At 39.6% G+C, this 12,647-nt stretch overlaps 1 protein-coding gene across 1 annotated transcript in view; it reads left to right on the forward strand.

Annotated features, from left to right (window-relative positions):
• Positions 1-2,020: 2,020 nt before the first annotated feature.
• CCDC81 (coiled-coil domain containing 81) overlaps positions 2,021-12,647 on the forward strand; it is a 33,965-nt gene continuing 23,338 nt past the window's right edge. The window contains exons 1-3 of the mRNA XM_072402349.1: positions 2,021-2,138; positions 5,533-5,608; positions 12,270-12,331. Of these exons, the coding sequence (XP_072258450.1) occupies positions 5,542-5,608; positions 12,270-12,331 (129 nt within the window). The 5' untranslated portion in view covers positions 2,021-2,138; positions 5,533-5,541. The remainder of the gene's footprint in view (positions 2,139-5,532; positions 5,609-12,269; positions 12,332-12,647) is intronic.

A 12,647-nucleotide genomic window follows, 5' to 3' on the forward strand; every position in this document is an offset into this window, starting at 1 on the left:
TCCATTTTGATTGGTAGAGTTCCATTCTGGTAGGTAGAGCTCCATTTTGATTAGTAGAGTTCCATTTTGTCTGATACAGTTCAGTTCTAGTGGCTACAGTTCTATTTTGTTGGGAAGAGATTTATTCTGGTAGGTAGAGTTCTATTCCAGCCTAATTTCCTCCCAACAGGAGTTGCTGGAAGTGCTAACTACTGAAAAGGTTCCCCATATTCCTCCCTGCTGTAGACCGGACACCATCCCACCATGTAAGTCAGCACACTTAGAGCATCAAAATGAGGGAAATAGAAGAAAGAAATCATCTTTAAGCCAATTACCACCGGTATGTGCACACAGCTCAAGGCAACTTTCCTGAGTTGAGGTTTTCCATCTCACCTGACTCTGCAGATCCTTTCCTCTCAATGGTCCTTTGCTGTTGACTCTCTGATGGAAGAGCCACTCAATGTCACTAGTTGTCATTGTCTCTTCAGTGCCATCACATCATAATACGATATGAGAAAGAAGGACAATTCTTCATTGGTCAGACTTCCTCCATGGAGAACTCCTGGGGAACCACAATCTTCACAACTCTGATGGGGGAGACATTGGAATTCAGAATGGACAGTTTGGGATAAAGCAAAACCCTGATGGAGCCAACCAGCATACTGCATTCTACAAATACTAAGAGTGATTACACCAAACTCTACTTTGGGAAAGGACCAAACCACAATAATAGTCCAGATAAACCACTCCACCCTGGTGGACCCAGAAGTGTGGGTGGTGAAGATGGCAGCTAGGAGGGATACAGCAGTGACAGATCCTGGACCTGGATTCTGGAGAAAAGGTAAGTGTGTGCCGTAACTGGTAACCATACACAGAATGATTGCTGATTACAACAAAAGCTCCCCACTGATGCATAACTTTTGTTCTGCTTTAACCAGGGGTTCCATGATGAAGTCATGAGGTTAGCATTACAAACAAGCAATTTGTATTTTCAGATTGAGAGCCAAGGCAGCCTCTGTTTCTTACATATGCGGTCCCGTGTCATCCTGGAATTCCTTGCGCCGGGCACTGCCATCTTCAGTCTTCTTTCTTCTTCCTCGGTCTTCTTGGCATGTCCCCTGATCTCGGACTGCGCAGGTGAATATAGAATAGAAAAAAATGCCCCTTCTGTGCATGTCCGAGATTAGTGCATGCACAGAAGGAGCACCCAGAGCCTGCCACGATCGGGAGCACCCAGAGCCTCAGTCAGCTCAAGACTGGAAGGGGAGGTGCTGCACCCTTTTTTTTACACTTAAAAAAATAAATAACATTTTCCCTTTACATATAAGGGCTGTCTACCCTTTTATGTAAAGTGAAAATGTTGAGTTTAGGTACGCTTTAAAGTCACTTTCAATCAAGAGATTTCCACTGCAGTACTTATTTTCTGCCACTATATGTCCTTAGTTTAAAGGCAAGCATCCATCAGCCCACATTCCTCTGAGCCCAGGCTGTTATAATTCTGAATGAATAGTGTAAGGACAAGCAGCATGGTGATGGGGGTCACCTCTCTGCTTTCTCCTACTGTCTGCATGCTTGTATTCAGTAGAATAACTGTTTGGCTACTTTAAAACAAAGATAAGGGGCAAGCAGAGCTTGCCAATGAACGATGCCGATGAACGAGGAATGTCGCTGGAAACTAATGACCAACCCAGTGAATCTGATTGGGCGACGATCGTTCGCTAATTATTGTGTGTACGGTCGTTCAGTGATCGTGGATTGTTCTGTGATACACTTTCTCCTGTACACGTCACTTCCTGCATCGTTCAAACCAGCGTATCTAGTGTGTGTACATTATTGGTGGATTATAATTAAACGATCATATCGCGCACAATTCTGTACATGCTGAAGCGATACATTCATTCAAATATAATTATTCGTTCGAAATAATAGTGAATAATCAATGATCGTTCGTTTTCTAATGACAATTATTGCACATGTGTACCTACCCTAACAAAGGAATGACCGGAGCCCCCTCTACATATCATATATGAACATGCGGGACTGCGCTGTGACGTCACGCCTAGCAACCCTCCGCTCTGTTCGCGCGTCCTAGTGACCGGCGCGCCCCCGAGACAAGGCAAAGACATCCCTGCGCTGCCCGAATCCGGGTCACCAGGCGGGTGAGAGCTCTGAGAGGGGGATAACCGGGCTTTGGAAACTTATTTACAAGAAAATGTATCTGTGAGCGAAGTTGGAGTGAATGAGTGTTCGTATGTTTGTCAATAACTTTTTCTAAAAAAAAAAAAACTTAATTCAAAGTTTGATAACTTTATTTAAACCTGAGGGATACATTGGCATTGGACTGTATGGACATGATATGTGATATATAGAGTGCTTTCAGTCATTATTTTATTGTTTTATCATTCTTTATGATAAGTTTATGAATTGGGCAGTATTTGTTCTATTAGCAGTTCATTAGGTTATTAATTTTATTTTTCACTAATTTTGGGTTAAAAACAATCTTCCCTCACTCTGTAAATGAAATATTTTATTATAGGTGGCTTGTATTTTTTTTGGTATTTGTATCTTATTAAAGAGATTTCCCTTCACTTCCTGTCCTTTATGCTGGACGTAAACTGATAAGTTTGCTGCACAATGGGGTAAATGATCAATACTGCCCCGAGATATCGACCACTTACCTGGTTACCACCCGGCAACAAACAACCAGCCCTAACAAAGTCTCACCTAACCCCCTCCCCCTTCTTAGGCCACCAAAAAAAGGGATCATTCCTCCCGCCATTGGTTGTCAGACCTGGGGAGGGGTAGATGGGGAGCAGCATTAATCAAACAAATACCAGAAAATTATTTAATGTTTACAATTGATTGGGAATGTCCAATCTTTCTGATAGATTTGCAATCAATTTATTAATTCTATCATGTTTTATATCATCCAGTGTATAGCCCTCACTGGAAGTGAGGGGATATCTCTCCAGAGATTAGTTGTCATGGTAACAGGTGTCCCCTTGGCAGATTTCCCCTCTATTCCTGTTCTGGTGACAATCCAGAATTTTGTAATTCTCTGTTGTCATTTTTATCTTTGTAGAACAGCTGAGTCTGTGCAGCGCTCGGTCATTCCGCTATCATTGAAGAACATTCCATTTTGGCACGTAAAGCGGATGTAAACCCGTGATACTCACCTATCTTCTCTCCCTTCTCCTTTTCTTCATGTAGACGATCTTTGGCTGTCTTGATTGGCTGTGTCGTTACGACTTAAAGAGGAACTAAACTCAAAAGTCCCCCCAAAAAAACTACACTTACTTTCAATCCCGCAGAGCAGTCGATCGCTCCGGGGATGTCTTGCATTGGGTCCCGCGTCGTCCCGGCATCTGTCTTCGGGACGGCGGTCTGGGTGCCGCCATCTTCTCCTCTTTTTCCTGGTTCTTCTACCCACATCACCCAAACCCAGGCACGAGATCGGGTGACGTAATTTTCACTGCGCATGCGTAAGATCGGCAATTTTTTGGCCTTTTGACGAAAGAAGGAGCACCCAAGGGCATCCCAGGATGCGTGACTTAGGTATCCCGAGAGGCTCTGTTCTCCCACTCATTCTCAATCGCCTAGACGATCGAGAATTGGGGGGCGGTGCTGCACCCTTTTTTTTTTAAAAAAAAAACAAACTCAATTTTTACCTAACATAAAAGGGTTGTCTATCCTTTAATGTAAGGTGAAAATTATTTTGTTCATTTAGGTACACTTTAACTTCCTAAAGTTTATTTAAGTTTAGCCCATTGTAAAGGGGGGAAAAAAGAGGTTTGGGTGAGATCGACATCTTTATCCCCATAGTGGAAAAAATACCCCTTCCCGATCTCAGGCACAGAAGGAGCAGCCAAGAGCCTCCCGGGATGCATGACGTAAGTATGCAATGGAGGCTCTGTGCTCCCATTCATTCTTGATGGCCGCGGAAGTGCTGCACAATTTTTAAAAAAAAAAAGGGTGTTGTATTTAAAAAAAAAAAAGAAAATCAATTACATTTTTACTTTTTATATATATATATATATATATATATATATAATGTAAATTAAAAAAAGTTGAGTTTAAGTCAGCTTTAAGTGAAGAATAACCCATCGCAACCCATTTGTTGTCAAAATCCCACTCCTTGAATATTCCTCCTATTATCTGTACAATGCTCTGGCCTTTGCAGTGCTGGGTCCCAGGTTCCAATCTCTACTAGGACACTATCTGCATGGAATTTGCAGGTTCTCTCCGTGTCTGCTTGGCTTTCCTCTGGGTACTCCGGTGTCCTTCAACATCCAAAAAACATGCATTAGATTGTGAACCCCTTTGAGGGACAGTTACTGACATGACTATGGACTTTATACAGCTCTGCGTAATATGATGGCGCTATATAAATACTGTGTAATAATAATATTAGCTTATAAACAGAAACAAGATCCGAGGCATTGGAGATTAGACAGGCTGGGGAAAGGAAAGGGCTAGATAATGCTGAACGTCCACCACCCAGGAAATGATGCGGATCTATCTGATTTAATGCAGCTTCTAATGCAAAGAAGCTCCCAGGAACCTTGATAGAATATGCCGGCATACTGATCTGGCCGCGTGTAGTCCAAATCCTGAATATTCTCTAAAGGATAACACTGCAGCGTTGTCACCTTAGCACAGGTACCAGACCGCAATTTCCTTGCCTCCTTTTCCAATCCTTGCTTTTATAGCGTCAGATTTATAATACGGCAATCAGTTTTTTTTTTGGTATCTGTGATTGGTTGCCATACTGTAATGTCTTAAATCGGTGATCAGAAGCTCCATTCGCTTAAATAGAGTAACTGTTTGCTGACTTTTTAGCTACGATATTGGTCTATAACTATGGATACCAATCATCATATTGTTTCATTGTTTCACATACAAATTGTTTCCGCCTCTCCTCCTTCCTGAAATGAATGAATGGACCAGTCAGGATGTGATTAAAGTGTATCTAAAGCCAAGAACAATGTGAAGAATTTAAATAACAGGTCATTGGATATGTTTCCTTAAGATTTACTTAGTGATCCAGTAATAAACTTCCTGTTTCATGGTGACAACACTCAGTTAGTGTCCTGTATCTGTGATGGGGTAGTGTTGTCCTCGTAGAGCCGAAATTCTTGTTTTAGGACATTTTGGACCCCTCTTCTTTAAATGGGTTCTGTGGTCTACACAGAGAACTGGGACTTTTTAACATAGAGGAACCCTTAATATAAATCTGAGGTCTCAGGGAACTGATTGCTAATGGAAATAATTACTATTCACCCCAATGAGTGATGAAATGTGACAAAATGATAGATTCCTTTGGAAAGTTCCTCTGTTTTATTCATGGTTATAGTCACGCCCCCTGTCACCGGTGGTTCGGAATAGAATTCTTTGATTGGTGGTGAGTGAAATGACCCTATTGGTTATATAGATGTATAGGTGGTCAGTAGAGGAGAGCATTTTTAGGTGGTTTATAGTGATGGGTGAACTTCTACCATTACCACCTGTGTATTGTAGTTATGTTTTAACTTTATCATAAATTCTTTCTTGTAGGACTAGAAAATGTTGGACTTTTTGCAGGACGCCAGCAGAAATCTATTTCCAACACTCCCCAAACTCACCGAAGATGGTAAGTGTACAAATCAAATTCATAGTTTAAGGGACAGCCAACCCAAAAAGTAACTTGCCAACATTTTGTTACTCTGGTGGAGGCAGCTTTGATTTTATTCCCTGTCTCTGTACCTGGTGTGGCCATATTGAGGGGTTCCCAGTCTCCGAGCCCCCTATTTATAGATGAGATTTTATAATCTCTTTCACTGAACTCTGCAATGCGATCTGCATGTGATGCAGGATTCATAAACTAAAGCTCACAGTGTGCAGAATCCTACAGCGTGCTATCTCTTTATGCTCTGTGATTGGAGGAGAGGCAGGTCACATGGCTGTGGCGGGTCACATAACTAAGCTGTCCCTTTTCCATCAATTTTAAAGGGTGTTGCAATACCCTCATTTATAAAGTACATCCCTATGCTTTATATGTTTCCATTTTTTTGGTATACCCATACCTCCTTTTTTTACCTTCCTATATTTTAATGTATTATTTATTATCTATGTTCTCCTCCATCAACAAATCTCCAGGTTGATAGGAGCAGTGCAGGGAGATCTTGAGTATCCAAGAAGCCAGATGCTGGCCCATAAATAAAATATTACTTTTGGGTAGAGTGGCTCTTATGTATTTAGTAGAAGTGGCCCTTAAATATTCAGTAAGGAAATGTATTAGTTCATGTGTCCTGCACTGATAGGTGTACACATATATTATTTGTTCCTCCTGTGTATTGCACTGATATACCAATACGGGCAGCATGATGACTTTGTGGTTAGCACTCTGGATTTTGCAGCGCTAGGTCCCAGGTTCAAATCTCGGACAGTTCACTATCTGCATGAAGTTTGCATGTTCACCCCGTGCTTGTGTGGGTTTCCTCCCACATTCCAAAAACATGCAGTTAGGTTAATTGGCTTTTCCCCCAAATTGCCCCAAACAGACTGTATTAAAAACATATGACTTTGGTAGGGACATCGTGAGCCCCTTTGAGGAATAGCTAGAGACATGACTATGGACTTTGTACAGTGCTGCATAATATGTCGACGATACATAAATACTGGCTAATAATATTAAATATACACTTACATATTATTTGTCCCTCCTGTGTACTGCACCAATATGTGTACACATTTACACTTATATATTATTTGTTCTGGATTTTCAGGTCTGTCAGGGATATTTGCCGTTTTCCCAGGTTGCCCTTTTCTAAGTCTTTTGTTAATTGGCTTCCCATTCAGACTCATTTATATCCTGTTACCTGGAGATAATTGTATCTGCAGTACAACGCTTTTCTTTATACAGTATGCTATAGTTGAAGCGAACATGATATATCCATTCTGCGTCTTTTTATTTTTCCACTTTCAAACTTTGGATACAAACAATCATGGTGGAATTGCTAAGCAATGATAAAGAGATAATAATAATAATTATATCAGTGTTCTCCCAGAATTGAGCTGTATGCAGGTGGTAGAAAAGTGGGTAGGGTAGCACAAGACACATTTAGTGTTCCCAGTTGTTTGTGCCATAGGAATTTAGTAACCCCTATAACTCTCTCAGCTTTCTACTGCCCCCCCTTATACCTTGTTCCAACTTTAAAATGCCAACTTTCTTAGTATGTCCAATTTTTCCATCATGTTTGTATTATGCCCAGCGCCCCTGTATTGTGATCCAATTATTTAGTAACCCCCATAAAACAGCCGGGTGGTTACTGAAAAGTGCTGGGTGGTGTGCCTAGCTAAAAGTGTCCGGGGAGAACACTAAATAATATTATTATCATCCAGTATTTATATAGCGCCAACATATTATGCAGCACTTTACAAAGTCCATGTCATGTCACTAACAGTGCCTCAAAGGAGCTCACAATCTAATGTCCCTACAATAGTCATATGTTAAGGTCTTTATGTGTGTGTTAATCTCTAATACAGTTTAAGGTCAATTTTTGGGGAAAAGCCTATTAGCCTAACTGCAAGTTTTTTGGAATGTGGGAGGAATCCATAGTACCTGCAGCAGATTTGAACCAGCCGAGATTCGAACAGGGACCTAGGGCTGCAAACACCATAGTGCTAACCACTGAGCCAACTATGAGCCAATAATAACGCCTTAAGGTGGTAGTTGTAATGGCTTTGTATAAACTTTCTTACATTATTAAAATTGTAGATAAGACATTTAACAAATATCTAAGTTTCTTTTTTTGTAATGTAAAGTAAAGTATAAGGACATTAGGCATATGGCAGTTGTTGGCTTTGTTTTACAATTTTTTTTGTTGTATCTCCTGTGTTGAGAAAAAAGCCACTGTGCAAATCCTAATATATACAGTAAAGCTTAAATCTGCAAACAGAGTGAAGACTTCTCCTTGATTCCAATCATTCTGTATAGCTTGCTACAAGGTTTCAACCAGGGACAACATGTCTAAAAGAAACTTCTGCTGTTCTGGCTCTTTGGTTAAAGATAAATTCCTGGCTAATAGATAAATATATATATAAAAGTGTATTACCTTTCAAGTGATTTCTATTTCTGTCCATTAAATTCCCAATATTCACAAAGCTCTACACACAGTACACCCTGGTCTGACAGGGAAGAAAACCTAATTTTTCTCTGCTGCAAATGAGTAAAAGGCCCCAGGCTTGTGAATGGACAGTTAGAAGAGAAGCAACATCTTACCTGTCTGCTTTCAGCATGTTTTATCAGTGTTAAAGTTACCAGATCTAAAGGGCGATATATATATCTACCGTATTTTTCGGCGTATAAGACGCTCCGGCATATAAGACGCACCCAATTTTAAAGGAGGAAAATCTAGAAAAAAAAGATTCTGAAAGATTATTCCCCTTCTGATCGGTCTGTGAAAATGTGGAATCGGCTCCCTCAGGAAGTAGTTTCAGCAACTACTATAGATTGCTTTAAGAAAAAGCTGGATGATTTCTAGAAGCACAGAATGTAACTGAGTAATAAAGCTTCTAAGTAAAGATAACAGAGACTGTTGATCCAGGGAACATCCAATAGTCTCATGGAATCAGGAAGGAATTTTTTTCCCCTGTTGGAGCAAATTGTACCAGGGTTTTTTTTTACCTTCCACAGGATCAACTATGTCCATAGGGTTTTATATCTGGGATATGTTTATTTTCCTAGTGGTTAAACTTGATGGACTTATGTTTTTTTATTAACCTGACTAACTATGTAGGAGCCATCAAAATCATCTGTCTGGTGGTCCATGTCTCCTACCTTCTCCTATATTCCAATGTCTTAAAAAGTCATTCAGATGTCTCCATTCCATCAGTGTCTAGTGAAAAAGTAGCTCTAACAGTTGCCATTTTTGTTTAAAATACCTTTCAAAGTGTTTGATTAGTTGCCCCCCCCCCCACAGTCGTCTTCACTGTACTACAGCTGACATGTAAAGTAATGCCAATTCAGAAATACATTTGATTGTATTGCAGTTAATTTTTATTCATTTTAACATAGCATTCTCTAGAAACAGAAACATGACCAGCATGGTGATTGGCCCTGAAACTGAGAAGGGCCAGCATGGAAGTTGGGAAGATCGGACTTGTGGTCATCTGTAGATCTTGGCACACTGGCATGAAAACAGCTGGTGCCTGTTCTGAAAGAGCAGCTTTGCACCACCCTGACCATCACATCCCTTTTGTAGTTTTATGTCGGAGTGAGCACCTCCATGGCTAAACTCCATTCTCCATGGAGGTAAAACTTAGCCAACAAGCACCAAAAAGTGCTGGATATATAAAGTATAGTATTAAATAAATACTTATAGGGGTGCAAATGTAAGTTAAAACACAAGCACACTACAATACTATTCGTGTACTATACTATTCATTTTTTTGGTTATCAGGTTTATTTACACTTTAATTGATGTTTTTTTTATGCTTTGCCTTTCCATGTAGCTCTACACTGTACAAGCTACTTCCCCTTCATGAGACACACAAGCATTGTTCTAGGAATCACTATATTATCTTATCTGGTAATGAAGAGACCATGTATATGTAAAAAATTCAATAGGAAGAAATGTAACACTTTCTCATTAACCTCATTAGCTGCCATTGTTGGACATGCTGATATTGTTCTCAGAGGCACAAGCAAAGTGGACCTGTTCTGCAAATGATCAGCTATTTACCTTTTTACTATTTACCAGGATATGTCTTAGAACATGTTTGATGGTTGAGATCAGCACGTCTTCTCTTTTACTTAGCTAGGTGACATATCCTTTCAAAAGGGAATAATTCACTTTTTGCTAAGTGAACTGCATATATTCTGCTAGCCCCTATTTTATGTACAGTGCTGCGTAATATGTTGGTGCTATATAAATCCTGTTTAATAATAATAATAATAATAATAATAATAATAATGTAACCTCTTTGGATAGCTTTGGCCCTAGAACATAGCAAGCGCAACATCCATTTTTGTATTTTTTAGAGTTTATTTTTCAAATTATTTTGTTTAATTAATTGTTTTTTTGCTCTTTGCTTACCTTGTGCAGTGACAGGTTTTCTTAATAGAGACAACATTTTATTAGACAACTATTACCTCCCTTACACTTCCCTAGAGACTGAGTACAAGACTGTTGTTTCCATTTTTTTCTTTTTTCTGTAATGTGACCTAAGTGGTTAATCTAGTAGTGCTCAGAGCCAAACACTTCTGGGATCAGTGCATGAAGGAGAGATGGAGGAGGTTTTGGGCAACCCAAACTTCTGCTGCACATAAGCTCAGAGTCCACAGACAAAGTTTAAAATGTACTGAGAGTTACTGTTCTAGTCCCAAGTTTGCTTGCTTGTTTTAATCCATTTAGTTCCATGATGTGTAGTACAAAATATTGACAGCAAAATGGTGAAAGGACAACTGCCACAAATATACGAGTTTACATATGAGATTACATACGAGATAGGGACTGTAGGTTCGTTCTTAAGTTGAATTTATATGTAAGTCGGATCGGGTACAATATTTTATTAAATGCATTTAGGACAGATGTATGTCTCACCATATTATTAGGCAGTGTGGTGTCAGTTACTGTATAAAATCCTCACTGTGAGTTAATCACAAGCAAAGCAAAATATGGAGCCTAGACATTCAGTAACTTCTGGAGCAAGCTTTGCTTTGATATGCAAAAAGAAACCACTGCAGAGTTTGTCTTGGTCATTAAAGATTTACAAGATGCTACAACTCAGCTCTTCTCTTAGGATCACCCACAACCTCAGCTGTGTTTAGCAAATGATTTCTTCTGCAAGTCATGCAAACCGCCCCCTCATCAAACCTCTGTCCTGCACAGGAGCAAGCAGGGAAGCCCCATTCGTATCTAGAAGTCGTCTATATGTTGGAACTCCTTAACTTGGGGCCTACCTGTATTCAGCATTGAAGCAGAACTCCTGATAGTTTCCGCGATCAGATAGATTGTTGCAATATTCACAAGGATTTATTCTGCAGTGCTAATTTTTTATTCCAATTAGGATGTAAAAGTTATTGATGCATAATGTTAGCGAATTATAAAATAATATTAAACATCAGTTCAAACTTAAAAAGCAGTATTAAAATATACTAAAACACTCTAAGGCCTGTTTATATACATATATAACACAATTTTTTCAAAGATTTGTGAACACCTAACAATTACCTACTGTATTACCACAATTATGTAGATGGTCCCTCCAAAATATTGAGCGCAGGTGATTCTAGTGAAGGGTAATGGTAATGCTACAGCATAGAAAGCATACACAATTGTGTTCTATCAACCTTGGCCAATTTCTGTTTCAGACTGACTGTTTTTCTGCGCTCGAAGCCAGTTCCATAATGATAATTGTGGTGTGAAGGAACTTTTTTGGCTTGCACAGAGCCATGGCCTCAACCCTTACTGAACGCTCTTGCAATGCCAGCTATGAGCCAGACCCACTCCTCCAAAATCAGTACCTATCAATACAAAGGGGATCCAAATTCACTTCTCCTGGTTCCTTCACCTGTGTCCACATCTCAGTCCTTTTCCAGATTGGAATCTTTGGCCTTTTTGAATGGCCAGGCTTGATTGACTACCGCACATGTGCATGGAAGGTCATTCCTTCCGGGCACCGAGGTATACCAAGATCATACAAGTGCAGAGCAAACATACTTTTGTGCTTACATTCTACAGAAGATTTAAACAGGCAGATAAGTTTGTATTATTGTATGAGACATAGAATGCTCCTATTGAGAGCCTTCCTGTTCACTACTTTTGTAAATTTATGCTTAGTTCCCTTTTAAAGTAGAACTATGGCATAAATCATTATTAACTTTGATGCTGCGGGTTGTCAATGTCACCAGGCACAGCAAATGTTGTTTTTCTTAGTCTCCCTCTATTTAAAGTTTTACTACCTGTTCAGTAACAGTAATAGCAGATCCAGAAACCTTTTACTTCTTATAACAGTGGGACAATAGACCGTGCATTACTATCAACATTATAAATACAATTATCACAGCTATTAACCCAATCAAATGAATAGACCACTATAGTGAAAAATATTGAATTCTGGTAAAAGTGTTCCTATATTTGAGTCTTTGTATACTGGAGTGTAATTATGGTTCCATGCACATGCAATATGCTTCTGAACAGTACACTTCTGCAGATATGGTTTAATACAAATATAAATGTGTAAAATAGAGCAAGAAGTGAAGAAGTAATCCTCCTGTGTTTCTAATGATATCTTTGTTGATGTTTTAGATGTTGCAACTATATGGGCTTGTGTTGCTGAATTCATTGAACATCATATGTCTCAACAAAAGGTAATACGAATGGCTATATGCTTTGCTGCTGTATGGAAGTTTGAATTTTTTAACCCATTCTCACCCGTTTGCTTAATAATGTTCCACAGCCTTTTGCTGAGCATATATTAAAAAACTCCCCCCCTTAGAGAGCCAACAGCCAGCTTTTTGCACATCTGATGACTCTCAATCAAGGCAACTCCAGGAACCAGATCAACAGTTGTTCCAAACATGCCTGCTGTCTTTTATTTCCTGCAGCCCCAGGAACCAGATCAAAAGTGATTCCCAATCATGTGATTACTATGTTAGCTGTGGCATCTTAGGCAGGCTTTATGAA

The sequence above is a fragment of the Pyxicephalus adspersus genome, chromosome 1 (assembly GCF_032062135.1).
Source record: "Pyxicephalus adspersus chromosome 1, UCB_Pads_2.0, whole genome shotgun sequence".
Classification (NCBI taxonomy): domain Eukaryota; kingdom Metazoa; phylum Chordata; class Amphibia; order Anura; family Pyxicephalidae; genus Pyxicephalus; species Pyxicephalus adspersus.